A 27,282-nucleotide genomic window follows, 5' to 3' on the forward strand; every position below is an offset into this window, starting at 1 on the left:
GAGGAACGCTGTGTGAGGGGTGAGGAAAGGGAGCTCTTCTCAGTGGAAAAACAGGAGGTTGCATAGGCAAACTGCGACAAAGTAGCTGTAAGACTATCTCAAAACTTTCACTTCTCCCAGGGGGCCTTGCAGGAGAAGATCTCTTCCTTGAGATTACCATCCCCTCAGGAGGCTGTATGTTGGTTTCTGTTTACACCATGTAATAGCCTATATACTATGCAGTTTTTCTAATTCCTTCTTATTCACCTATCTGCCTAGAATCCACTAGTTTACCAAACAAAACATATTTTGAAGTCTTAAAGTATGTATCCAAAGTAACTGTAATGAAGGATTACACAAACTTTGACATAATCAAACAAAAGGCTGTATGTAGTAGAAAAAGCCTTGCATCAGACAAAGTACCCTTGGTTCTTTTTAGTTCTGGTTCTACTTCATTTGGTCAAATTGCTTATCCTCTCTAGGCTTCAGCTTTATCTATAAATTGAGGATAATAGTACCTACCTCCTAGGGGTGCTAAAAGAATTGAAACATTTACACTTCTATTCTGACTTAGTCATCATGACACTGTGATTACGATTAAGTGGGAAAACATTAACAAGGAGTATCTCAAAGCAGATAGCATGTAACTGAGCTTTGCTATATATAGCACCTAGACTTTAAAAACAAAACCCAAATTAAGGAATTAACCCAATTTAGGAAACAATGATATATGTGGAAAAATTAGAAACACAAGAGGGCAGTGATAAACCAGGATTATTTATAAAGGAAAATAAATTAAGTATCCACTACGTGTCCCGTCCTTCTACATAGTAAGACCAGCAACCCTGTAACATCATTTAGTTACATCCCATAGTCCACCTTAGACCATTTAGTAAGGAGCAGAGCCAAGATTTTAATACTAAGAGACAGGCCTCAGATGCTTTTCTATGTCTACAGTCCCATGGTAGCTGCTCAAAATCAGTCTTCCCTGGATGAGGTCAGCTTCATGCAGAATTATGAAAGAGTCCAGAGGGCAAAACTCACAGTGAAGCATCCTAAGTATCAACTGCTGTCTGAGCCCAAGAGGATTTTCCCCCTATGGACTAGCTGGGCAGCCAGGTTTAGTGACCACCACCAATCTGTTAAGGGCAGATCATGTTTCAGACACTGTACAGATATTTAACCAATTTTGTCTTTCCAACAGCTCTTGAAGGCCTCAGTGGCCCAATTTTTAAAGAACAGGCAAGGGGAGGGGGGGCAGCCTGGGTGTCTCAGGGGTTTAGCGCCGCCTTCTGCCCAGGGCCTGATCTGGAGACCAGGGATCGAGTCCCACGAGTCCCTGGTCCGGCTCCCTGCATGGGGCCTGCTTCTCCCTCTGCCTGTGTCTCTGCCCCTCCCCCCCATGAAAACATAAAATCTTTTAAAAATTTGTTTAAAAAAATAAAGAACAGGCAACAGGACTTAGGCCATTAATAACAGCATTTACTGAAGGCTACAGCCCATCTAGGAGCATGTTACGGATCCCACCTTCACACGGAGAAAATGAAATGTAGAGGGAGCACGACTCAGGAGAGGTCACTCGTCTCCCGAATTTGAAGCCGCGTCTAACTCCAAATCAGTTAAGTGAAACAAGTAAGACCCAAGGGACTCGGCCACTCCCAGGACAGCGAAGAAAAGCTGAGAACGCAAGGCTGCCTGTAGGGCTGAGCAGAGTCCGAATAGACCAAGTTTTTCCTATTGAAACCATTAACACCAGCTGCCTACCGAGCGCCGAGTGGCAGACGCTAAAACTTGCATTACACAAACTCCTATGCGAAACGAGCTGATCGCTCCATTTTACAGAGCAAGAAACCGAGGCTCCGAGAGGTGAGGGAGCTCACCCAAGGTCACACCGCGAGTCAGCGGGGCCCGAACTCCGGTCTGGGGGCTCCTGGGCCCAGCATCTCTCCTCGGCATCGACAACCACCATAACAAACCTTCACCCAGCACCGGTCTGTCTATAAAAGCCTATTCTCCCCACAGATGAATAGGGGTGGAAAGACGACGAAGGGGACACCCCCGCCGCCCCGAAAGCCAGCCCCTATAGCACCTGCCCTTCGACTTGGGGAGGCAGGGACCCCGCCAAAGGGCCCCTTCCCTCAGAGTCCCCGCCGTCACCTCCACCCGGACACCCCAAGACCCCGTTTCCACTCGCTACCCGCAGGCCGTAGATCTTTACCCGCTCCAGGCCCCCCGCGCTCGGGGTCAGGGCCGCAGCTCCCGCCGCCTCAGCCCAATACCCTCGAGCTCTGCCAGACCCGGGGCAGCGGCCGAGGCCCGACCGCCATCTTGCCCCGGGGTGTCCACTCTGAGAGCTCCGCTGGGAACCAATTATCCAGTTCCGGGAAACGACAGTTCCGCAGAGCGTCTGCCCTCGGGAAGGACGACCTCCTTGCATCTTGCCCTCTTCTCTGGAAGGTGGGGGGGGAAAATGGACCCCTCATCAGGCTAATGCCTGATCCAGCCCAGAAGTGATGCCACCTACTCCAGCCGCAGAGGCTGGAAGGAACGCGGCCGACGTGTAGGTTTACGACGGACCCTTTACGAAGGCGCGCTCTGCGGGGCGGAAGCGCGCTGGCGCAGCGGAAGTTCCCGCCCCGGGCCCGCCTCTGCCCCCAGCTTGCGCGAGCTGGGTGTTTCCTGCCTCTCAGTCCGAGTTTGGAGACTCCTGCGTCCTCCGACTTTTCATGGTAGGGAGGGCGGTGCCCACTAACGGGGGGCTCTGGGCGGCCGCGAGAGCCCGGCAGCAGCAGAGCGGAGAGGGAAGGAGCCAAGGAGGGGTGGGTCGCGAGGAGGGGCCGTCGCGAAAAGGGAGAGGCCGATGGGGGGGGGGGGGGGTCGGGGTGGGGGAAGGGCTGTGGTGAGTGACGGGGGCGGTGCCCCTGGCTGTTGGGGCTCGGGTAGAGCATCTGGGCTTGGGGGAGTAGATACGTGTGGGTGAGCTGGGGGGGTCTCTCGAGTCTTGAGGACCCGTTGGGTCGGTGAATGTGGAGAGAACAAAGAGGAGTTGTCGAAGATGGACTCTGGGGTGGAAAGTGAGGGTGGGAGGGCGCTGCGCCAGAGAACGGTTAGGTTTAGAGAGCGGCGTGGGATTCCTTGGGGCGAAGCGTTTGGGGGGGGGGGGTCTTTGGAAGTTGTGGCTGCAGCCTCTCGGTTCCGGGGAAACTGGAGAAGGAGCTTCCAGGTGCTTCTGAACACGAGGGCGTGTTTGGGGGAGAGCAGGGAAGAGATAGAGGGGAGGGATGGCGGGGGCCTGAGCTCCAGGGACCTTGGCCTCGGAGGCCAGCGCCTTCAGCCCGCGCCTTGGTCCCTCTCCAGTCACTTCCGTCCGAGCCCGAAGCGGCCACACCTAAGGAGTTCAGAACGGATCTCCGGCTGTCACCAGCGGTCGGAAGGGTTCCGCAGGCGTGTGATCCTTGAAGGGTCTGTTCCCGGAATGGCTCTTTGGCCCTGGCTGGGAATGACCAAAGCCTAGCCTAGCTCTCTTACTCCTTTGCCTCTTGGAACACTGCCGAAGACGACTTAGCCAACCTGTATCTGATTTTGCTGCATCTTATGCAAAATAAGGACCACCTGCAGGGAAGGAGGCATTAAACCAGCAGTTCTTAAACTGACCTCCAGACTGGCAGTAGCAGCTGCAGAATCACCTGGCAACTCGTTAGAAACGGCCAAATCTCCTGCCTGCCTGCCTGCCTGCCTTCTTTCCTTCCATCCATCCATCCATCCATCCATCCAGTTATTCATGAGAGACACAGGCAGAGGGAGAAGCTGGCTCCTTTTAGGGGAGCCACAGATCAACACAACCAGGCAGACGCTCAACCACTGAGTCACCCACGTGTCCTAGAAATGACCAGATTTTTCAAGCCTTATCACTGACCACTGAATCAGTCTGGGGGTTGGACCCCTCAATCTGTTTTTTTTTTTTTCCTCAATCTGTTTTAACACGCCCTGTTAATGGGAGATTAATGATTTCTTGATTTGGGCTATGTAATGAAAGGAGCCTGAGTCAGAGAAACCTTGTAGTTCTGATTCTTCATTTTTCTCCCCTAAAAAGTGGGATTGGTGACGTCTTCCTCGCTGGATCCCCTGGGAGAAATAGGCCAATAGTTTGCATGATACACAGAGGGAGGGAAAGTAATTTAGCAGAACAATTGGAAATAGCAGTAGTGGCCCCGTAAACAAATTTTGGATGCAAAATAATGCCACGGTTATGTGGCTGATTTAATGCAGTTTGGTTGAAGTGGAACAGCAGATTTTCCTGAGTTGTGGAAATGCCCTTAGTTTGGGGAAGTTTTATAATTAGCTAAAAGGCAGTGACTCTTAGATCAAGCTGGTTAAAGGAGCACCTTAGCTCTGTGACTCTTAGCTGGGACCACATCTTAGATCACCTGAAGAGCTGCCTTTTTTTTTTTTTTTTTTTTTTTTTTTAAGATTTTGTCTATTAATGAGAGACACACAGAGGGAGAAGCAGACTCCATATTGGGAGACTGACATGGGACTCCCATGTCACAACCTGAACCAAAGGCAGATGCTCAACCACTGGGCCACCCATGTGCCCCCATGAACTTCTTAAATACAGCTGAGCTGCTCCCTCCCCCTCTGATTCTGACTAATTAGCCTGGGGTGAAGCCCAGGCATCAGTACTTTTACATGCATCCAGGTGACTGTAATACAGCCAGGCTGGGACCTCTGGTCTTAAGTTTGAGGGACAGAGGGGAAACTGCACTAAGGGCCAGGTACCAAGTATTCAAACATTCATTCCCTGAAGGTTCTTATGAAGATTATGGCTTTACCTTCATTTCACAAGGTAGGAAACAGAGACTCAAAACACTTGTTTGAACCTCACACAGGAAGTGGTGGGACTGAGACTAGCCTAGGTTCTTCAGACTTCTGATCCAACCTTCCATACACACGTCTCCCCCAACACACAATGGAGACAGTTTCCACAGAGAGCTGTATGGAAAACACCCAAGAGTGAGGGGAGTGGTGTCTTTTTCTCCTATTATACTTGCCTGAGCCTCTTTTCAAGTCAACACTTTTCTTCCTTGGGCTGATTTTTATTTTTTTAAGCATGTATACAGTTGTTTCCTGTCTGTGGCTCTGAGGCTGTGAAATAGGGGCTGGCTTTTATTTATGATGCTCTGGTTTAGTTTTATGTGTGGTCAGGAATTCACTGGGCCAATAGAACAGGAGGTTGGGGGAGCTTCTTCAAGATGATGAAGTGAATAGGTGTACAGAACTATTTACAGTGGTGGGCTGCAATTTTGGCTGCATGTTGGAATCACCTAGGGGAGTTAAAAAAATTTCTGTTGCTCAGGCCATACCCCTAGATTAGCTAACATCAGAATTTACATGAATAGGACTCTGATGTCAGGTTTTTTTGTTTTTAAGGGGGAGAGCCACTGTTTAGAGTCAGCAATAGGATACTCAGGGGAGATCTAACTGGATTAAAATTTTCAGATTGAATAGAATCCATAACCAATACCTCAAGTATTAATTTTATCTTTGTTTTTTGTAACCAGTTTTGCTCTCTCCTGCCTCACCTCCCCAACCCCATTAATGATGAAATCAAAACTTTGAAACAAGTGAAAAAAAAAAGCAGGATCCTGGTAGCAGTGGCTGAGGAGTGTTCTGTAGAGAGATGTGCTGGGGAGACTTAGTGTCTGCTGCTTTGTGTCCTTAGCTCAGTGCAATACGGGCTCAGAGACATGAACAGTCAGACTACCTTTCAACCAAAGACCATTCCCAGTATTGACCTTTAGAAGGGTGGGCTCCAGAAAGGTTCAGAGCTTTCTTTGCCTATTCTGGAGTCTCAAGCTAGATCAAGATGGTTTCTGCTTTATCTCTTAGCGATTCTGGTGGGTGTCTGTAGAGTTGGAAATGGTCTTCAGAGAAAAGATAATTGGAGACTTTGAGAGCATTCTTGAATAATCATAACGTGAGTCTTTGCTGCTGTAAGCCAGAAGCCATGCTGAGTACTCTGTGGCATCCCTCAGAGCAGTCCTGAGAGGGAGACACTGCTGTTGTCCCCCTAGACAGGGCTAGACTCAGATGATTTGCCTAGGCTCCCACAACTGGTCAGTCAATGGCAGGACTGGGCACTTAAACTCAGATTTGACTTGCAAACCTAAACTCTTAGCCACACATTTCTGCCCATCTCTTTTCAAAGCTTGTTTTGTACTTGATGAAGAAGGAGGGATGGGGCACTCCTTTCTCAATTTATGTATTCCAGCTCTGTATATCTCAAGTACGAATGTTGGGAAAATGATGGGCTCAAGCCCAGACAGGACCTGCCCATGTCCTTGCTCTGTCACTGACCCACCTCCAGTGCCAGTGCACTTTGGGAACAACTCTGGGATGTGCTATCCAAATCTACAAGCCAGGGACGCCTGGGTAGCTTAGTGGTTTGGCATCTGCCTCCGGCCCAGGGTGTAATCCTGGAGACCCGGGATCGAGTCCTGCATTGGGCTCCTGCGTGGAGCCTGCTTCTCTCTCTATGTCTCTGCCTCTCTCTCTCTCTCTCTCTCTCTCTCTGTCTCTCATGAGTAAATAAATAAAAATCTTTTAAAAAACAACAACAACAAAAAACCCACAAATCTACAAGCTGGAAATAACGATGGCGGTGTTCTAGCATTGTTTGGATTTTAAATGTTTTATGTGGTGGTAGAGATGATGGTACCTTCTGTGAAGAGGGCATCCAGGGGCTTTCTGGAACCATGAAAATGTTCTCTATTTTGATTAGAGTGGTGGTTACACGGATGCATATACTGGCCAAAACTCCTCAAATTGTGCACTTTGTGCATATACTCTGTTGCATGCAAGTTAACTTTAAAAAGGTATTGGAAAGTAAAAGTACATTGGAGTATACTTCATGCCTTTTTTGTTTCATAGGTGCCTTACAAAATGCTACACCATTTCCCAAAACACGTATTTTTGTGTAAATTTAGATCTGAAAGGGTGCTTTAAAAAGTATTTACATTTTGGAGCAGTTTTCCCTAACTGAAAAACCCCCAAGCCTCACACCTGTAAGCCTTCACGTTCCTCCCCTTCCCTAGGTATTTAAAGTTTTGAGAAACTCTTTCTTCTCTCCAGCTACTTCTGTCATCCCATGGACAGAGTATTTCTGGGGCAGGGGGATGGTTGGTGATAATCATTAGTGCAGGGTTTCTGGGGACTGATTTCAAAGGAAAACTGGAAAGGAGGGGGCACTGCTTTTTTATTACCCCTTCTATTTCTGGCATTCGGTCACAGCCCAGGTGATTTAAGCTTGAGCTTTTGAAAAATGTACCTTCTTGGAATATAGTCACTTGATGAAGCAAGAACACTGTTTTGAGAAAATACTTTTCTTTCCAGGAGCCCATTCTTCCTGTGCCATCCTGCAGGGCCCTGACATGAGTCCCCTAGTGGATGATTTCCAGGCGGCTCTTTTGGGTGGATGGAGATCGAGAGGAGGGTTGGCTCTTGCCTCTATTACTGAACGATGGACAGCATTAGTCCCTTCGCCCATTGAAAAATAACTTTTGTGTTTACCCGTTATAAATGTAATACATATTAATTGTGGGAGATCCAAGCAAGATAGGCGTAGAGAATTTAAAAAACAATCCTTGGGGTGCCTGTATGGCTCAGGTGATTGGGTGTCTGCCCTAGGCTCCTCCAGAGCCCATGTTGCCCTCCCTGCTCAGTGGGGAGCCTGCTTTTCCCTCTCCCTCTGCTCTATCCCTCGCTTGTGCTCTCTCTTGCTGTCTCAGATAAATTTTTTAAAATATTTAAAAAAAAATCTTTAAAAAAGAAATCCTTGGGATCCCTGGGTGGCGCAGCGGTTTGGCGCCTGCCTTTGGCCCAGGGCGCGATCCTGGAGACCCGGGATCGAATCCCACATCGGGCTCCCGGTGCATGGAGGCTGCTTCTCCCTCGGCCTGTGTCTCTGCCTCTCTCTCTCTCTCTCTCTCTCTCTCTCTCTGTGACTATCATAAATAAATAAAAATTGAAAAAAAAAAATTAAAAAAAAAAAAAAAGAAATCCTTTCTCAGGGTCAGGATATAGTTTTTTAAAGTTGTGTGCTGTCAAAACCCGCAGGAGCATGCTGATAGTCAAAGTTGGGTTTATTTCCTTGTGACAATGAGGGAGAACCCTGGGGGATCTCAGAGGGATTGGGGCTTGCCTTGTATGATTTTGGGGAGGATTCAGGGAAGTGAGGTTTTGCACTGTACTGAATGCTGTCAGGAAGAAGGGTTAATTCTGTGATTGGGTCTCGTAATTCCTATGTTGAAAGTGGGGAGAATGGAATGGGGCTAAAGCTCTAACTTAAAGAAGCGACAGTGAGTCAAATTGGTCAGGATATGGTGATGTTTGGGCAATGTTCTTGTTTTAGTCTGTACTCAGACATAATTATGGAGTAGTCCTGTTTATGTCTTGATCCATCAGGCACTGAGTGGCCTTGGCAGATGGTGACGTGCTATATGAATCGTCTGTGTTCAGTGGTAAACATAAAGCCCCGAAAAGAGTGCCAGGCCAGGTCCCTAGCTGTCAGGGGGCTGCTACCTCTGTACAACTCTGCCTGAGTTGTAAAGAATCAGCCCACTTCTGGGACATCTTCTCCAGCCATAGAATTTTACCTATAAAAGAAACATTCTCTTTGAGTACATAGGTACCAGCTACCAATCTCCTTTCCTAAGCCTGCTTAAGTCAGATAATATGTCCATTGCTTTGTGATGGACACAGAACTGGCAGTGCCACTAAGGAGACTGTCCTCAGATCTTGCTGTTTTGGGTGGCACTAGTACAGGAAGTCTCTAATTTTGCAGTAAATTGCTTCCAAGGGTTTTTAATGTCTGTCATGTAGTCCTGAGAAACCTCCCCCTGCCCCTACAGGAAGGATTAGGAGTGGTAGTTGGGATCCCACTCAATTTATATAAAAGTTTATTTCATCTGGAATTCAGCTGTTGAGTGGTGCATGACAAGGAAACTGAGAGAGACCCGGGCAGTGCTTTAAGCTGCTTTAGGATGCATCCAGGTGTTCGCTTATGTGTGGAACATGCAGAAGGGAAGTTCTCACAGCACAAGAGTTAGTGGTAAACTTGTGCTTGCAGGGTCAGCAGGTGAGGTCAGCATATGAGGCTATCTGGGTGGGTTTGGGGCAGCCAATACCCAGTTCCCACCAGTTGTGGGCACCCTGGTGGCTTAGTTGACCTCTGATGTTCAGAGAAGCCAGGTTTTGGGTTTTTGTTTTGTTTTGTTTTGTTTTTTGGGGGTTTTGTGTGTGTGTGAACTCTTCTTGTGTTGTCAACCTTGGCAGCCATCTATAAGTTTTAAATGCGGTATATACTTGTGCCAGGCAAAACACATCTGGAGGCCAGATTCAGCCCACAGGCTAAAAGGTAAAGCAGGCCTGGTGCTGTGACCCTGGTGACCCTGTGTCTTCTCCACTGGCAGGAAGAGATGTCAGGAGAAAGTGTGGTGAGCTCAGCGGTGCCAGCGGCTGCTACCCGCACCACTTCCTTCAAGGGCACGAGTCCCAGCTCCAAGTACGTAAAGCTGAATGTGGGCGGGGCCCTCTACTACACCACCATGCAGACACTGACCAAGCAGGACACCATGCTGAAAGCCATGTTCAGCGGGCGCATGGAAGTACTCACTGACAGTGAAGGTAAGGTTACCCTCCAGGCTCTGAGGATGCGTTTGTGGTTGAGGACTTCCTTCTAGTTCCAGAAGGCCAACATTACATGAGCAATTGTCCACATACGTACAGATTTCCTGAGAAAATATGCTCTCAGGGAGCCTTCAGAGTGAGGAACTGGGATACCAGATCCAAATGAGGGGATATCGTAAAGGAGGGTTTCCCTGATAGAGTGACATAAAGGCCGAGACGTGAAGAGGAGTTGAAGTTACCTGGGTGGGGACTCATAGTCTTGACTTATTTATTATTTTTTTAAAGATAGATAGATTTATAGATTTATTGATTTATTTATTATCGACATAGAGAGGCAGAGACACAGGCAGAGGGAGAAGCAGGCTCCATGCCAGGAGCCCAACGTGGGACTCCAGGATCGCGCCCTGGGCCAAAGGCAGGCGCTAAACCGCTGAGCCACCCAGGGATCCCCTCATAGTCTTGACTTAGTTGTCAATTTGCCCTGGGACTTTGAGGAAGTCACTTGCCCATTCCTCTGGGCCTCAGCTCTGTGAAGTGGTGGCTGGACTAGCTGCCCTGGTTGGTCCCCTGCCAGTTCTCAGTGATGGTTCTGTGACTTTGGAGTGAAATAAGAGAGAGAAACAGACAGACAGACATGAATGTCTTCTCTTGTCCTCCCGGGATGGTGATCTGACAAAAGCTCACAGAGCTGGACTTAAGTCTCAACTTCCTGTGTGGTAGCTGGTGCTCCTAACAAGGTGAGATTGGTATAGGGATACCCACCTCATGGGGCTGTTGGTGTGGGATTCGATACACGTACATTTAGTGCATGTTTCTTTCCGTTTTCTTCTGGGAAGTCACGTTTGTGAAAGGCAAAGAATTTTTTTAAATGATCTTACCGTAACTGCTTTCTACCCACCTGGAATAATCTGAGAGCACTTGGCAAGGGGGACATTCTTGCCTGGCTGGGTTGACAGGGCAGGTCATGTGAGGTTTAAAGATGGCACCATCCTTTACTACTTTGGCCTGCGATTGCTTAAGACCTGGCCAGATCACAGCCTGGCTGCACCCTGCCTTACCTGTTTCTGAGGTTGACTGTCGTGCTAATGCCTCTGCCTTCCATGTGACGTTGGTTCCTGGAAAGGTGGGCGAGTTTTGACACAAGCAGGTGGGATTGCAGACCTGAAGCATGAGCTGTGCACTAGTTAGGGTGTTTCCCTCGGCGTCCTCGACAAGACCTGGCTGTGGAGCTTGAGGTTCTGCTTCCCTGGGCTTCCTGAGAACTTGGATTTCTGGCCAAACATCAGATAAATGAGGTTTGTGCCCCAGCGCTTCCTTCTGTGTGTCTCACCCAGAAAGCAGAGTGTTTTATGAGTGGGAGGATCCCCGTTGCAGAGCCACACCCAGCATCGCTGAGGAGTATTTGTAGAGACGGAGACAATAGTGCCCCAGCTGCAGAAGGAAACAGACCTTATCTGAGAACCCAGGATTGTTGTAGCTTTTCTTCAGCCCTACCCAGTCTCTGGTGGGGCTTAGGAAAAGCGGCGGAGTCCCTTTGGAAGCAAAGTTGGAGCCTCATCTCCTTGAAGCCCTTGCTGGCTTGATGCCATACCGAGGAAGAGCTGGTCCTCAATCTCTTCCACCCCCTAGTGGAAGGACACAGGGATGGTACCAGGGGTCCTGCTCGGGCTTCTGAACAGCTACTGGAGGTTGTCCTGTTCCCAGTGGTGCCGCCAGGACCCCTGGACCCCTGGACCCCTGGTGCCGCCAGGGAAGAAAGGCTGTCTTTGGTACTCTGACCTTGGCCGTTTTCACAGGGCTCCGCTAGAGCCCCAGCCTGTCGTGAAAAGCTCACCATGCTGCATTTTATGAGTGGTTTTTACCCTTCATTTTGACCCTACCAGGGGTGGTACTGTTGCTACCTTTCAATAAGTGAAAGATCCTTTTTGAAAGCTGGTGGGGGATGGGGGGAAGCACCTACTGAGCCCAGGGCTTAGTGGCTCTTACTCTGGGCAGGCCTTGGTTCTCCAAGGGCTCAGCCCCCAGGTCATGTTGCCTGAGTGCATCAGCCTTATGGGTCAACTGCCAGCTTTGTGTCTGGTCTTCCAGCCCATACTGTGCCAGGCAGCCCGATCCCATTGGCCCCTGGTGAGTATGCCGCACAGCCTGACCTGGTGGCCTGAGTGCTCTCTCACATACACCCTCGGATCTACAAATTAGTGTAAATGTCCTGCTTGTCACAGCTGCACCCTGGGCTTTACTGTGCTCTGCAGTGATGTTTGCCACAAACGGGCCAGAATAGCAAGTGCACCTCCACGAGGCAAGCGGATACAGCAATGGGAGAACCTGGCCTGGGGGCTGAGCTCTTGGAGAACCAAGGCTCCTGTCCCATTACCAGTAAGTGATAAATGAGTCTAAATTAAATGCCACATACTCTTAGCTGTAACTATTACCCTGGGCCAGAGCCGGGGCCCCAAACCCACTTACTGTCAACTTCCCTGCTCACAGATTGGACGCACACAGTACAAAAGGCAAACAGGCAGGAGGGCATGGAGCAGAAGAGAATCTGCCACCCACCCTGGGCCCCAGACCTCACCCCAGAAGCAGTGGATTTCTCGGGCATCCTTCAGGGATTTCTAACAGCTCAGTTTATCACTGTTCTTAATGGGAGTGCCTGGCAGTTAGAAGACTTGGGAGACTTCAGTCTGTGGGGACTGCTCACTCCTGCTGCTGCCTGTCTGGTGGAGTGTCAAGGTGGAGGGAGGGGCGCTATGGGGGTGCTGGAGAAGCAAGCAGATCTTAGCAGTGTCTTGGGGAGAAGTGGCCCATTTGGCCTTGGGGATGAGTCTCTACACTTGTACCTTACTCCTGAAGGATGACTTTTCTAGGGAGTCCTTTCGTGGACTTCCCCCCCCCTCCCCCGCCGCCCCCCGAAAGGTGCAGTCCCTATAATACTGGAATTTTTGCCTGATTCCTTGTCGCATGGATTGAGGAGGCACCTTCCCTAATAAGAGTTTTGCCTCAGTACTCACCTGTAGTTGCCTGTTTCATCCCTACTCTTTGGTACAGTGCTTTTCCACCCCCCACTCTCCGTTTCTGGTCTCTTGCTAATGTTTCTGGAATGAGGGAGTATGAGTGAACCAGATTAAAGAAGAGAGTCACTGATCTTATTATCAGCACACATTCCCTTGAAATCCAGTGGGGAAGTCAGTGTAGTATGTGAGAAACTGTAGTACCTGGTGGTTTCCCCAAGATCTCCATACTTCCTGCTTAAATCGGAATGCACTCTTCTGTAAAATTCTGAATACATTGGGAGCTTTTAAAATGTGATGAATAAAACAAACTCCCTTGTGCCCCTGTTGTGAAATGTTGGGGCTGGGAGCGAATGGTCAAAAAAGAATTCTTGGGGCATCTTTGGTGCAAAAAAGGTGGCTTTTTAAAATTTTATTTTATTTTTATTTTTATTTATTTATTATAGTCACACACAGAGAGAGAGAGGCAGAGACATAGGCAGAGGGAGAAGCAGGCTCCATGCACCGGGAGCCCGACGTGGGATTCGATCCCGGGTCTCCAGGATCGCACCCTGGGCCAAAGGCAGGCGCCAAATCGCTGCGCCACCCAGGGATCCCAAGGTGGCTTTTATTAAAGCCACAGGGACAGGACCCCAGGGGCAGAAAGAGCTGCTCCAGGGTTGTGAGGAGTAGCTGGTTATCTACTTTCAAGTTTGGAGGGGTTAGGGGTAGCAGAAGTCTCTAAGGAATTTGGAAGCAAGATTTCCAGGACCTTGAGGAGCTAGCTGCTGTTAAGGTCATTTACTACTATCTGCTTAACCCTTAGTCATGAGACTCTTCAGGTATCTTTCAGTGGGCCTTATATTTGGAGGATGACTGCCCACATATAATGGGGGAGGGGGAAGGAAGGAGAGGGGTAGAGATAAAGGAACTTTCCAAAGGGATTTTTATATGTTAAAGATGATCCTGGAGGTCAGGCTAATGTCAAGTTGCTTATTGCCCCTAGCAAAGTATTAATAGAGAAGCAGTTGAGTTCCTGGAGGAAGGTCACTGCCTGTCTCAGGTCAGCTTGTCAATGAGTTGAAAGTTGTAAAGAGATTTCATTTTTTTCTTCATTTCTTTTGCCTTTGTTCTCCACATCACCCCCACTCAGACAAGGAATAAAATGCTACCTGGGCTGATGGCGCCTCTCTTTACATTCTTTGCCTCTCTCCCTTCCAGAAGTTAACCACTTGCCTGACCTTGGGGGTCACCAAGTGAATTTCAACGTCCATGGTGCAATGACTCAGTTGGAATTTCAAGATTGATGCCTGGGTTCTCCCCAACACTCTCACCTCCCAGAAAGCTAGCTCTAAGGGGCATTAGGACTTTCAGGAGCTCTGCAGGAGACTCTAATGTGTGTCCAGTGGTGAAAACCACTGATTTGAATCTGTCAGTGAATTACTTTTGCTATACTGTTTCTGCCCCTAAACAATGTGTCATTGGTGTGTTTTCCAACATTGTGTAAATGATGTAACATTGTCATCTCTTTGCTTTCACAGCATTATGCTTGTGAGATGGAATCATCTAGGTCAAACATTCCTGCTAAGTGTTCCATTCTGGGAATATACTGTAGTTTATGGGTCTATATTCTAGTGATGGTTGTTTAGATTGCTTCCAGTGTTCACTGTTTGGAATATTACCTTTCTTGAACACTCTCCGGGATATATGAGCTTCTCTATGGCAGAGCTTCCCACGTTTGCCACATATGGCACACACAGGAAGACGTATTTTTATTTTGGTAAGTGAACAGGCTCTGGACCCAGCCACCTGAGTTGCTGTAGCATTGAGCTCTTATCTACCACTGGGAGCTCTGTCTGGGAGTTATTCCCAGGAGAGGATTCCAGGATGACATCCGTGGCTTGGTTAGTATTAGCTGTTGTCCCTGTTTATGCTCCTCACATGGTCTGAATTTGTGCCAACACTGGGCACTGACAAACTTTCTAATTATTGCCAATCTGATGGTTATGATCTAGTACTCTGTGGTTTTATTTAACATTTCCTAATTTCTAGTGTGTTAAGTATCTTCTTGTCATTTGTGTTTCATCATAGAGCTGCGTGATTGCATCTTATTTACACATTTTCCTGTTTTCCTTTATCATCTTCTTTATAAAAGTATATATTCTGGATCCATTTCTTGTGATTTTATGTTGTAAATATTTTCTCCCAGTCTGACTTGTTAAAGCTTTTTTAATGGTATTTTTTTAATACCTTAAAGTTTTTACATTGTTTATTTTTTACATTTAGGTCTTTGATCTACCTCATTGGTGCTCAACCAGGGATGATTTTGACCTCCAGGAGACGTTTGGCAATGTCCAGAGACATTTCTGGTTGTCACGGTTTGGGGGTGGGAATGCTGCAGGCCCCTAGTGGGTAGTGGCCAAGGATGCTGCTAAATACCACACAATGCACTGGATAGGCCCTACGTAACAAAGAATGATCTGGTTCAAAATGTCAGTAGTGCCGAGGCTGAGAAGCCCTGCCCCAGAGATTCTGATTCTCTGGAATCAGAATGAGGCAGTTTCCTAGAATTGAATTTGTAACAAGCACCTCTGGTGACTTACGAACAGAAATAGAGTATAAAAATCTTGGGATGCTAAGGAGAGGTCCATGAAGCCCCTGCTGCCCTGTCCATGGAAGTGGAGGCAGGGAAAGGGGCTGGGAGAGGGCAAGCCTTGTGGCCCAGTCCCCTGTCCCTGAGAGAAGCCTTCTCTGGGGTACCCTGAAAGCCACTCAGACTCTCCTGAGGGCTGGAATGTGCCCCTTCTGGACACTGCCGCCACTCTGTTCTCCACTGATGATGAAGAGATGTGGGAAGGGCTCATTATCAAAGACCTCATTTGAGTGCTGCCAATAAACCTTAGGAGTTATGCTGTGTGTCCCATACATTCTCTCATCATGCCTTTGTGCCAGCCCTCAGGGGTACGAGTTTTAGGAGAGGAAACTGGTGGACAGAGAGGTTTGGTGCAGCACCCATGTCATCCAGCAAGAAAGCAGCAGAACTGGATTTCTAATATAGGCCCTTGCTCTTAACCACTGGGTTGTGTGGCACCTCCCAGACCATTCCAGAGCCTCCAGGGCTGTGCCTGCCTCTTATGCTCTTCAGCCTTGCCAGTGGGCCGCCAGACACCAGGCTGCCCTGACTTGTGTAGACTTCTGAAAAAGCCTGCATGCTCCGTGGCAGTGGGACAGGCTCTCCACAAGCAAGGAGCTGCTTAACTTCCATTTGCTTTCCTACATGCTAGGCGTTTGAGCTGTTTCAAAGGGGTCGATTCCGGCTTTGAAAGCAACTGAAATATTTTAAAATCAGAATGCTAATTGAAACCTCCTGGCAAGCCCGCCGGCTCCTTTGCCCTTATTTGTCTAAAATATGATTCCTTCACCGCAAGCATTTCCTGACAGCATTCTTGAGCTGGAGCCCAATGTCACGGTCTGCCTATTCGTTTATGGAAACTCTGGACTGTCACTTGGATAATTGATTTCAGGGGCTCCTGCTCTTTCTGAGCAGCTAAGTTATCCATGCATCAAAGGTGGAACATGGACATTTTCTTCCCCGGGTTGCTGAGTTAAATTAAGGTTGCCATTCCTCTGAAGACTGAGGCTCTACTCGTCTTCTCAGTTCTGGTGGAAGGAGCTTTCCTGTGAATTTCTTACTTGCTTTTTGTGGTCCAGTTCTGCCTTTCCAACTTTCCAGGTTCAGTGGTCCCTGAACCTCTCTGAGGCTCTGTTATCTGTGGACGGTGCAGGGGACTGAGCCTCCTTCTAAAAGAACAGTTGGGAAGATAGTATGGTCCTTCCACACCTTGTCCACTCATTGGAAGAAAAGTACTTGATCCAGGGTAGCAGAAAGGTCGCAAAATGCTGGTCTGTATGCCCAGGGTGCCCTGCAGATGGGTTTTCTTTGGCCTAGAATGGATTGATGACCTCTTGGTTTACCACTGTTTAAAAATCAGGAGGTTTCCCGGAGAAATCTGCATTTCTGGCTTCTCTTTGGAATATCAAAATCTCATGCAGCCCTAGGCCCACATTCCTGCCCAGCAGTTCTTGGCTGAATTAAGAAGAGCCTCCCCATCTCCTATCCCCCAGGAGCAGGGCACGTGCTCTCTCTAGTCAGCCTCTGGGCCCAGACCCATCTACACTCATTTATGTTGCTTGCTAAGGACCCCTTTGGGCATCTGAGCTACATGACAGATACTCCATCCATACTTGATTATCTTAAATGTAGAAAAAAGCAGTGGGATAAGGTCCAGCAGTCACTGTCAGGGTGGTATGATTTACCATGGTTGTGAAGGCCTCTTCCTTCCTTGAAACCAGAGTTTGACTTCAGGCCACGCATTTGCATTGTGTTTGCCACACTGGGAATTACTCTTCCCACTGTACTCAGGAAGCCATAGCACTGTGGAAGTACCAAGTGAAAGCCTCTGGAGAGACAAGCCCAGACCTTTAACCAATGGTCCAGGAGCCATGGGCTGAGGAGTTTGTAGGATGGGAGTATCGAAATGGCCTCACAAAACTCCTAGTGATTGTTGTAAATACCAAATAAACATATTGCCCTATAACCCTGAGAACATCTTGTCAAGGCTGGATTGGGGAAGGGGGCAGTGGATGGCCTTGTGACTCTGGATATGAAAGAGGTGTCTTTGCTGCCCTCGGGTTTTGTGTCTGAGCCAGAGTCTGGGATTCTGCAGAGGACTTGGGGCAGAACACCATGGTGTTAAAAGTGTAAGTGTGGGCCCCTTCTCCCAAACTGAGCAATGGACAAGGAAAGAGGGAATAAAATTACGGATTCCTGTTTAAACCTAAATGCACTGTGCCTTCGTATCCTCTCACCTGACCCCAGGGGACAGGAGACCTGGGGAAGCCCCTCACTGGGGTTGCCCTACTGGCCTGGGGGAGGGGGTACTTCTCTACAACCTGGCTTCTTTCTGAAGCCTCCTGTCATCTCAAGACATACCAGGTCTTTGTCTCATCCCTACCTCTCCTTTTATGTCCCTCCACTTCTCAGGCTCTAGTATTGTTTCCTCCTACAAGTAACACCGCCCCCCCCCCCCCCAATAATATTGGCATTTCTGAAGAGGAATTGTAAAAACTTGGAGATTCCTATGGAGGTATAGCAGCCCAGTCCCCCCAAATGGAGAGGTCATCAAGAAGCTAAAGGGCTCAGCAGTTGACACATTTTCCCATAGTTAATGAAAACAAATTCCATCTCCCCATGCTAAACTGAACTGCCTAGGACAAGTTCTTTCTGGTTTACCGTCTTCTCTCCAGTGGCTGTCACTAGCCAGTAAGTACTTATTTGGGGGAGTTAAAGATGGAACATCCTGGGGTGGTATTAGTGAGTGTCAGGGATCCCCCTTGGGAGCCAGAGGTTGCAGTCTTCTGCCTCCTTAGAAGTGGCTCTGTTATTTGGGAATCTAAATAAAGCACTGTAGAAAGAGGGAGAGTAGATATTTTTACCTCAAGCTTTTCCCCTACCATTGAGTTGTGTGGTCATTTGGACCCATTTTATCCAAGTGTAGTGTACTTTTGGGATGTCTAAGGGATTTTTGAGGATATTTTAGAAACACACTTTTAGGCCTCAGAGGTTCTGGCATCCAAAAGAGCCTGAGACCAACCGAGTCTGTGGTTGTGGCCTGGAGACCATTGCAGTGCTTCCCAGGCAGGGCTTAGTCAGCCTTTTGCTGATGGCTGGGCAGGTGGTGCTGCTCCCCACTCTGTGGTCCTGCTCTTCCCTGGGAGGTGGAGGGGGCCAAGAGACACCCCATTTGTCCTCAGCACCTTCCAAGAGAGGAGTGCCTATGTGACTAGGCCCCCCTTTCTCCTCCCACTACAGGCTGGATCCTTATTGACCGGTGTGGGAAACACTTTGGTACAATACTCAACTACCTTCGTGACGGGGCGGTCCCCTTGCCTGAGAGCCGCCGGGAGATTGAGGAGCTGCTGGCAGAAGCCAAGTACTACCTGGTCCAGGGCCTGGTGGAAGAATGCCAGGCAGCCTTACAAGTAGGTATTACCCTTTTTTCCCTGTAAGAGTTGGGAGGTACCAGGCCCAATTGCTCTCCTCATTTTCTTCCTCTACAAAATGGGGGCAGTTCCTACTTTATTGAGATGTAAGAGTTCACAAGTAACCCTGGAGCTTCTGTCTTCTCTGGTCAGTGACTCTTTAGAGGCTTCCCTGTAATGCTTAGGCCACTCTGGCTTTCAGTCGCTGTCATGTTGGGCCATCATATTGTATATCGAAACTCTTCAGTATGGGGTATAAAACCTAATCAGTTTTCTGGACACATCTCAGGACTTACTCTTACCCAACCAGTTGTCATTGAGAGCCTCATATAATCTCTGTAGATTCAGACACCCCTCACTCCTCAGGTGGACCTCGGGAAGGACCATTGGGATCAAGTCATGATAGTAAAATCCCTGTAAAACCAAAATGCTTCTGGATATAGCCAGCAGCCATTTATTTCAAGCCAAGTTCTAACATGGCAGAGAATCAGAAGAGTCCCTTCAGGTTGTCATAGGAATTGGATCTGTATACCTGAGGCTCTTATGTCGGGCCACATGTCTGGCCCTCCACTGGAGCAGTACCCATACTGCCTACCTCCTTGAGGAGCTATTGTTTACACATACCACCTCTACCCTGAGAGTCTACAGCCTTTAGGTTAGTATTTTTAATTCATTTTTGTTTGTTGAGGAAATGTATACACATCATACTTTTTTGCTCCATTAATTTTTTTTGAAGATTTTATTTATTATTTATTTGAGGGGGCAGGTAAGGGATGGGGAGAATCTCTAGCAGCCTCCATGCCAAATGCAGAGCCCGATGTAGGGCTCAGTCTCACAACCCTGAGATCATGATCTGAGCCAAAATCAGGAGTTGGACGCTTAGTCAACTGAGCCATCCAGGCGCTCCTCCTCTGTTAATTCTTTCAACAGTTCTGTTTACTTTCGTATTTCTTACGCTATTCATTTCAGTTTTCAATATTATCTACTGGTGTACAGAGAATTAAAATTTAGCTCATGTACTACCACCACCCCCAGTCACTACAAATCTTTTATGTACGCATATTCCTTCTTCTCTTTTCCCAATATAGAGTTTATCACAGCTTTGGTTAAGTCAGTATTCAGAGTTTACTTTGGGATCTCTAAATATTGTTAACAGTTAAGCCACAGAGTATACAGTGAAAAATGTCTTTATTATGCAACTTTCAGTTTGCCAGGGTTAGTGATTGCCTCATTGTTTTGTCTGCTTGGTTTTCTAAGTACATATTCCTGATTCATCCCTAAATGGTCAGAAAGGTCAGTCTCCTATTGGTGTGTTCAGACACACCAGTGAATCTGTTCTCCTTCGTCTTAGAGACAAGCTCTCTGGGTTTCCTTTCTGTGTTTTCTATTAGTCTAAGGTTGAACCTCCAGGACTACCCCCTCTCAGTTTCTGTTGCTTTTATCTTCCTGTTCTACATTCTCATAGGTTTTCTTCAGCTTTATCTTTTCAACCCTTCTTTTGAACTTTGCATTTCTAAAGTTCTCATATTTCTAACTTCCAAGAGCTTTTTCATGTTCTCTGAGTGTTCTTTTTTAAATATAGAACACTGCACTTTGTTTCATAGGATTCATATCTGTTTTCCTCTGTCTTGGAGTTTTCTTTCTGCTGCCCTCATCATGACTCCTTCCCTTTTCCTCTTTATTTTGATTTCAGTCTCACGATTGAGAGACTTTCCACATATAATCTGATGATCTTTGGTCTGTTAAAATTTAAGAGTAAGGTTCTGAAAAGCTGTGTGTGGGTGGGTGGGCTTTTTTGTCCAGTGGGCTTTAGTGTGGGTGATAAGGCTCTTTCAGCAGGGACTCCCAGTGTCAGAATCTGTAAGCCTTTTCCTGAACTGATCAGATCCCCACGGGGGAATGTTCCACTCTCTTGCCTGGGTATAAGCCTGACTGGCTGCCTTTAAGATCTGAATAGGAGGGGATCCCTGGGTGGCGCAGCGGTTTGGCGCCGGCCTTTGGCCCAGGGCGCGATCCTGGAGACCCGGGATCGAATCCCACGTCGGGCTCCCGGTGCATGGAGCCTGCTTCTCCCTCTGCCTGTGTCTCTGCCTCTCTCTCTCTCTTTCTGTGTGACTATCATAAATAAACAAAAATTTTAAAAAAAATCTGAATAGGAGAAGGGGCTGGGAGCTGGAGCCCACCATTTAGTTTGTGGACCATTCACTTAATCCCCCCTGTTTTCGGAAGAACAGCTCAACCCTGTCCTCATCTCTACAAACCACTCCAGAAGAGTAGACATTTCTTTTGCTGTTGGCAGCGGCGATAGCTACAATGGTGGTAACGGTGGTGGTGGGGTCTCACTGGTGCTTCTGCTGACGGGCTGGCTATTCCCTGCTCTTGCCCTCTGCCCACCAGCAGTCAGAACTGTTGTTTGAAAAACTTCAGGTTCTTTCCCATCTGGTAACTTATGTTTCGGCTTTCTCTTTCCCCTCAGTATTCCTCATCTGCTTCCCATCCTCAGATTTTCAACATCGTTTGTCTGCAGACTTACCTTCTCCCGATCTTTTTCTCCATATAAGCTTAGACTGTTGAAATTCTTCTACAGTTTTGCAGTGGAGTGCTTTAACGGCTGATATTATATTTCATCTGTTGTGTTTAGAGTTTATTTTTAAGTGACTCCCTGGGCTGTGTAAATGTGTCTCACCATCATTAGGATTTACTGAGCGCCCTGGCCAAAGAGCAGACGTCTACTGGAGAACTCGACTCTTGGCCGTCCCCCACCCTAACTCCTTTCTTCCCAGCGCTGGCAGTCCCATCTTCCCTTGCCAGACCCTGTCTTTGCCTGGCAGGCCAGCTAAATAATCTGATGTTGGGCAGGCCTCCTAGGCTGAAAGCATGTTTTGTTCCAGCAGAACAAAGATACTTACGAGCCTTTCTGCAAAGTTCCTGTTATCACCTCATCCAAGGAAGAGCAGAAACTTATCGCGACTTCAAATAAGGTATGTTGGAGGCACCCTTGTGGCCGCTTTTTTTAAGCTATTGAAATCATGAATGAGGTTTGAAATAGAAACCTGTAGACATGCCTGAGGAGGGATGAAGAATGGGCACCTGCAGTTCATCTTGTGTTGCGTTTTCCCCCCTCCTCCCAATTGTGAGTCCTACAGTCTCCCTCTCTGTCCTCCCACACCATCCCCCAGTCTGCCAGCTATGCTTAGCTGCCTCCTTGACTTGGTGGTAGGGTCCAGCCCTGTGGGAAGCCCATAGTCCACAGTACCTCCACTCCAAGTGACTCTTATCTTTCTTTTTTATAACTGCCTTCAGCCAGCCGTGAAGCTGCTCTACAACAGAAGTAACAACAAATACTCATATACCAGGTAAGGTGTCAGTGAGAAAAACTACCCACATTGGCTAGGAAAGTTTCTGCTCACACAGGCCAGGCCCAGGTCCTCCTGTTATCTTCCAGGGAGGGTAGCCCTCTGTACCTCAAGGATGCCCAGGGGAGGCAGATGACAGATACTAGATTGAATTCACACATATCATAAAGGCTGCCCTTTTAAAGTATATAGTAGTTTGGTGGTTTTTAGTATATTTACAGAGTTCAGCCATTACCATGTGCCTACTTTGTGAACATTTTCATCATCTAAAAGAGACCACTAGTCACTCTTCTCCCCACCCCCTGGCAAACGCTGCTCTCTGTTCTGTGGATTTGTCTACTGGACACTTCATATAAATGGAATCCTACAGTACATTGCCTTTTGTGATTAGCTGGCTTCTTTCACTTAGCATCACGTTGTCAAAGGTTCATCTTTGTTGTGGCAAGTGTATCAATACCTCATCCTTTTTATGGTGGAATAATATCCCATCATATGGATATTAACTGCATTTTGTGGATCCATTCATCAGTGCACAATCAGGGTGGTTTCCACCTTGGGGCTATCGTGAATATTGCTACAAACATTCACGTACACGTTTCCGTGTACATGAAGGTTTTTATTTCTCTTGAGCATATCTGAGAGTGGAATTTCTGGGTCCTGCGGTAACTCTAGGGTTAGTCATTTCGGGACCTGCCAAACTATTTTTCCAAAGCAGCTGCACCATTTTATGTTTCCACTAGCAACATACATGAGTTTCTAGAATGCCTTATGGCTCTTGGGACCATGTGGTCTCAGCTGCAGAGGGCTTAGTGAGGTGACTCAAGACCCATAAATGGACCCAAGATGAAGAGCCTTCCTCGAGCAGTTGCATTCTGCCACTCCTGGGGCTCCCTCCACACTCCGCACCTGGTGCCTGTGCTCACAGGCCCCAAGTTGTCCACATTTCCTCCTGGCTACAGCAGAGTACTGGCAGAGAGGTGACCTTAGAATGGGATGTAGAGACACTCAACTGCACCTAGTAGCAGCCTGCACTCACCTTCTCAAATGCTCTCTTGCAGCAATTCTGACGACAATATGTTGAAAAACATTGAGCTCTTTGATAAGCTTTCTCTGCGCTTTAATGGAAGGGTCCTGTTCATAAAGGACGTCATTGGGGATGAGATCTGCTGCTGGTCCTTCTATGGGCAGGGCCGCAAGATTGCTGAGGTCTGCTGCACCTCCATTGTCTATGCCACTGAGAAGAAGCAGACCAAGGTAAGTGCTCTGAGGGGGTGGCTCTGGGTGACTAGTCTGAAATACTACTTGTACAGTTTCCCTTTCCCCGGAACAAAAAAACTTAAGGAGAGGTTTTAAAAAGGCTTTCCTTGACACATCATTGCTCATTGTGAAAATACTCAGCTTTTTGGGGCCCCGGACAGAGTTACATGCAGGCCTTGGAGAAACAGAATGGTATTTCCTCTGACGATTGGCAGACAGGGACAGTCCTACTGCAGCCCAGTCTTTTTGCCATAAACATGGATTCAGAGCGGTGCTAGGCCAGCTCAGTCAGTGGAGTAAGCAAATCTCGATCTCAGGGTTGTGAGTTCGAGCCCTACTTTGGGTATAAAGGTTACTTAAAAACAAAACCTTAAAAAAAGTCAATTCAGATGTATCCTTTTACCGCTGTCACCAGGCCAGCATGGTCTCCTGTCAGTGACGGTACACTGCCTGTGCTGTTTCTCACCCTCTGCGTACCACCATTTCCCGCTAGCATAGCTCCCTCCCATCTCAATCATCAGAGGAGCCGTGCTATCTTTAAGAGCTTGGCCTTGGCCTTCTAGTCATGACCTACGATTTACTGCCGTCTGTCTGTCATCTGAATCTGACCCCCTGACCTAGAGTGGCCCTCCAGCCTCACAGGCCTGCTGGGGGTTCTGTAGCTCCCAGGCTTGTTGGCTTCCATCCGAGCACACAACTGCCTAACAGATCTGGACTCTGGATCCACTGTGTCATCCTCTCCCAAACCGACGGACTTGATCTCTGTCACTGTGCCATCCTACAAAGCTACATCATACCACAGTGTGCTGTTGGAGATCTGATCCTCTGTGAATTGAACTTCATCTCCTTCAGGTCTTCTGCTTGCTTACCCTTCTTGGGCTGTGCAAGTTGGTATTCTTTCTTTTTTCAAAAAAAACCCTACAGTGTACTCTGTCACTTCTTCTGAACCTTTCTAAGGGAACCCTGATCAGGGACTTGCGGTGGGTCTGCTGGGCAGGTTTTCATGCACAGATCTGTAGACCACCCTGTCAGGCTACCATCATCACTGCAGCTCCAGGGGTACACAGTTCTCTGATTCTAGAGCTGGCCTCAGGAGAAAAGACGAATGAGAGAGTGAGACCACAAAGTAGACACCAAAGCTCTAAGCATTTTTAAACTTTTAAAACATCGTATCATCAGTATTTAGAATATATCCCAAAAGATACTTATTGATTTAAGAGAGCCAGGAAGGGAAAAGCACTGAGGCTCCCTCTTTTTTTTTTTTTCTTTTTTTTTTTTTAAGATTTTATTTATTCATGAGAGACATAGGCAGAGGGAGAAGCAGGCTCCATGTAGACTCCATCCCGGGACTCTGGGATCACATGCTGAGCTGAAGGCATACGGTCAACTGCTGGGCCACCCAGGCATCCCGAGGCTCCTTTTTCTTTCAAACGATCCCAGGGAGACCAGAATTGCTTGCTTCTCTTTACCGCATTAGCCACCCACACCTCTTTTCTCCTGTGAACTTTTTTAGGGCTGTGAATTCTACTGGTAACTAATTTCCCTTTCTTGCCAGTTAAGTTTTGTTATATACACGGGCTGCTTTTGTCCTTGGATATTAACAGGATAGTCACTGCGTTGATTAAACTTTAAAATACTGATTTTACATTTTCAGAGTTTGACAGGGAGGAAAGAATTCAGAGACCACACGATCTGATCCCAGTCTTTTGTAGATGAGCCGACAGGTTCCAGAGCAGCCCTGTGCTTGTGTTTTTGAAATTGGCTAGAGGCAGGGCCCAGGATGGCAGGCCAGGGCCCCTAGCCACAGCTCCCTTTGCTCTGCCATCCTGTCCCCAAGGGCTTCTTCCTTTCTCTGGAGGAAGCTTGTGACTGGCTTTCTAAGGGGTTCATGTTGGAGAATGGCTGCCCCATAGGGGTGCCTCCTTCTGCCCCATACCTCCAAAGCTGAACTTTGGAGCCAATACATGTTCTCTTGTTTCAAGTAATTGGGCGGATGTTCCTTTTGGGGTTTTTTTGAATTGCTATTTCTTTCCTGGTACAACCTTCAGGTGCTCTGCTAATTTATTTATTTACTTATTTATTTAAAGATTTTACTTGTTTATTCTTGAGAGACACAGTGAGAGAGGCAGAGATGTAGGCAGAGGGAGAAGCAGGCTCCATGCAGGGAGCCTGATATGGGGCTTGATCCCAGGATCACGCCTTGAGCCAAAGGCAGATGCTCAACTGCTGAGCCACCCAGGTGCCCCTCTTTTAATTATTTAAATGTCTTCCCTGGTTCAGCTGGAAAGGCTGTGGCTTGCTGAAAGTATGCTTTAAGTAGATCTGTAATACATGTCATCCTATTTGGTTCTGGATTCTGACTTATTGGGGACTCAGTGGTAGTACAGCACAGAACCCACCCTCTATTGGTCTGTTTTGTTCTGTTGTTCAGATGGTATCACTTCTTTTGTTCTTCTGTCTTCAAGTTCACAGACTCTCCTCAGTCATCTCCACACTGCCGGTGAATTGGGGCTTTTTTTTTTTTTGGTTTCTGTTTTTGTGTTTATCTTGGTTACTATATTTTTTTTTTTTTGGTTACTGTTTTTTTTAATTGTACAATTTTTATTTCTTTCTTTGTTCTCTTTGCTGAAACTTCGTATGTCTGCATTTGCTTTAATAAAGTTTGCCCTTGGGATGCCTGGGTGGCTCAGTGGTTGAGCATCTGTCTTCGGCTCAGGGCCTGATCCCAGAGTACTGGGATCAAGTCCCACATTGGGCTCCCCCAGGGAGCCTGCTTCTCCCTTTGCCTTTCTCTGTGTTTCTCATGAATAAATAAATAAAATCTTTAAAAAATTAAATTTAAAAAATGTTTGACCTTCCTTGTCGGGACATTTTTATAATATCTGCTTTCAACTCTCTGTCAAATAATTCCAGCATCTTGTGTCATCTTGGATTTGGCATCGGCATCTGTTGATTATGTTTTCCCTCAGGAGTTGAGATTTTTCTGGTTCTTCATTATGCCAGGAACTTTCGAATTGTATTCTGAATGTTACAGGGCTCTAGGCCTTTTTTAAATTCTAACAAGCACATTGATTTTGTTTGTTTTAGTGGGCATTTGGCCCACAGGTTCCAACCAGCTGTGGTTTGCAGTGCCAGTGACAGCCCTGTTTCCAAAGCCTTCAGGCCTGGGCTGCACCGAGGGCTAGGCTGTGTCCTGGGCAATGATCTCCCCCATGGCTCAGTTCTGGGTGTGCTGTTGAGGGACAGATGGACAGCTGGGCTCAATCCCAGGAGTTCATGCAAAACCTCAAGACACTGCTTTCCCAGGCACCCCTCCTTCACCATCTTTTAGTGCTTCCTGCTTCCCTGGGGCTCCCCTTGTTCAGTCATCTGGCTGGAAAGGTGGGGCTTCAGTTCCCCAATCTGCCTCACACTGCCTGGGACCTGATCTGGCCCTGGAGCCAAGCGGCATAAAGAAGCAAGAGAAAAACAGAGATTTGCTCCATCCTGATGAGACCACAGCTCTCCTAATCAGTAAGGAAGGTTCCCCTTCAGAGTTAGGACTCCCCCAGGCTCTGGCCATTGCTGCCGCAAGATTTTAGGGGGAACAGATAGGGGTGCAAGAAAAAGGAAAGGAAAACCGGGAACACTCTCTAGGTGTTGGGAGGTTCTGGTGGCCCCCCTGGAGCTCTCTATGCTGATGACCATTGCGGGGTTGCAGGCTGCATTAACATCCCTCTGGGCAGTAAACTCACTGCTGGCCAGGCATTATTCCAAACTCTGGCCTCTCCGCTGACCCCCGCTCTGTCTGCTGTGATTTCTGTGTCTCAGTCCTCAGCCACTGCACTCTTTCTCCTGGTTTTGTGGCCTCAGTAGAAAAGACAGAGTAGAGCGTGTTCTCTCCATTTCTCTTCGAACCTCAGAACCCTGCCTTGAGAGCAGAGGGTGTCCACCCTGTGAGTCAAGTGCCCAGGGCCCATTTGGGCAGCCCC

The 27,282-nt window shown here is 47.7% G+C and overlaps 2 protein-coding genes across 6 annotated transcripts in view; one reads left to right on the top strand and one right to left on the bottom strand.

Moving 5' to 3' along the window:
* The window catches only part of UBE3B (ubiquitin protein ligase E3B), a 53,226-nt gene extending 50,877 nt beyond the window's left edge, over positions 1-2,349 (bottom strand). For 2 of the 3 annotated variants that reach the window (XM_077876008.1, XM_077876009.1), the window contains exon 1: positions 2,198-2,349. The gene's annotated coding sequence lies outside the window, so the exon portion shown is untranslated. Of the gene's footprint in view, positions 1-2,176 lie in introns of all 3 variants that reach the window. The other variant, XM_077876010.1, reaches the window with a different exon arrangement.
* A 206-nt stretch (positions 2,350-2,555) lies between these two features.
* KCTD10 (potassium channel tetramerization domain containing 10) overlaps positions 2,556-27,282 on the top strand; it is a 28,168-nt gene continuing 3,441 nt past the window's right edge. Inside the window, exons 1-6 of one of the 3 annotated variants that reach the window (XM_077876016.1) lie at positions 2,556-2,798; positions 9,450-9,663; positions 18,529-18,698; positions 21,590-21,679; positions 22,002-22,054; positions 23,113-23,308. In XM_077876016.1, the coding sequence (XP_077732142.1) occupies positions 2,706-2,798; positions 9,450-9,663; positions 18,529-18,698; positions 21,590-21,679; positions 22,002-22,054; positions 23,113-23,308 (816 nt within the window). In that variant the 5' untranslated portion in view covers positions 2,556-2,705. The remainder of the gene's footprint in view (positions 2,799-9,449; positions 9,664-18,528; positions 18,699-21,589; positions 21,680-22,001; positions 22,055-23,112; positions 23,309-27,282) is intronic. The other 2 variants (XM_077876015.1, XM_077876014.1) reach the window with 2 other exon arrangements.

This window comes from Canis aureus, chromosome 27 (assembly GCF_053574225.1).
Source record: "Canis aureus isolate CA01 chromosome 27, VMU_Caureus_v.1.0, whole genome shotgun sequence".
NCBI classification, from domain to species: Eukaryota; Metazoa; Chordata; class Mammalia; order Carnivora; family Canidae; genus Canis; species Canis aureus.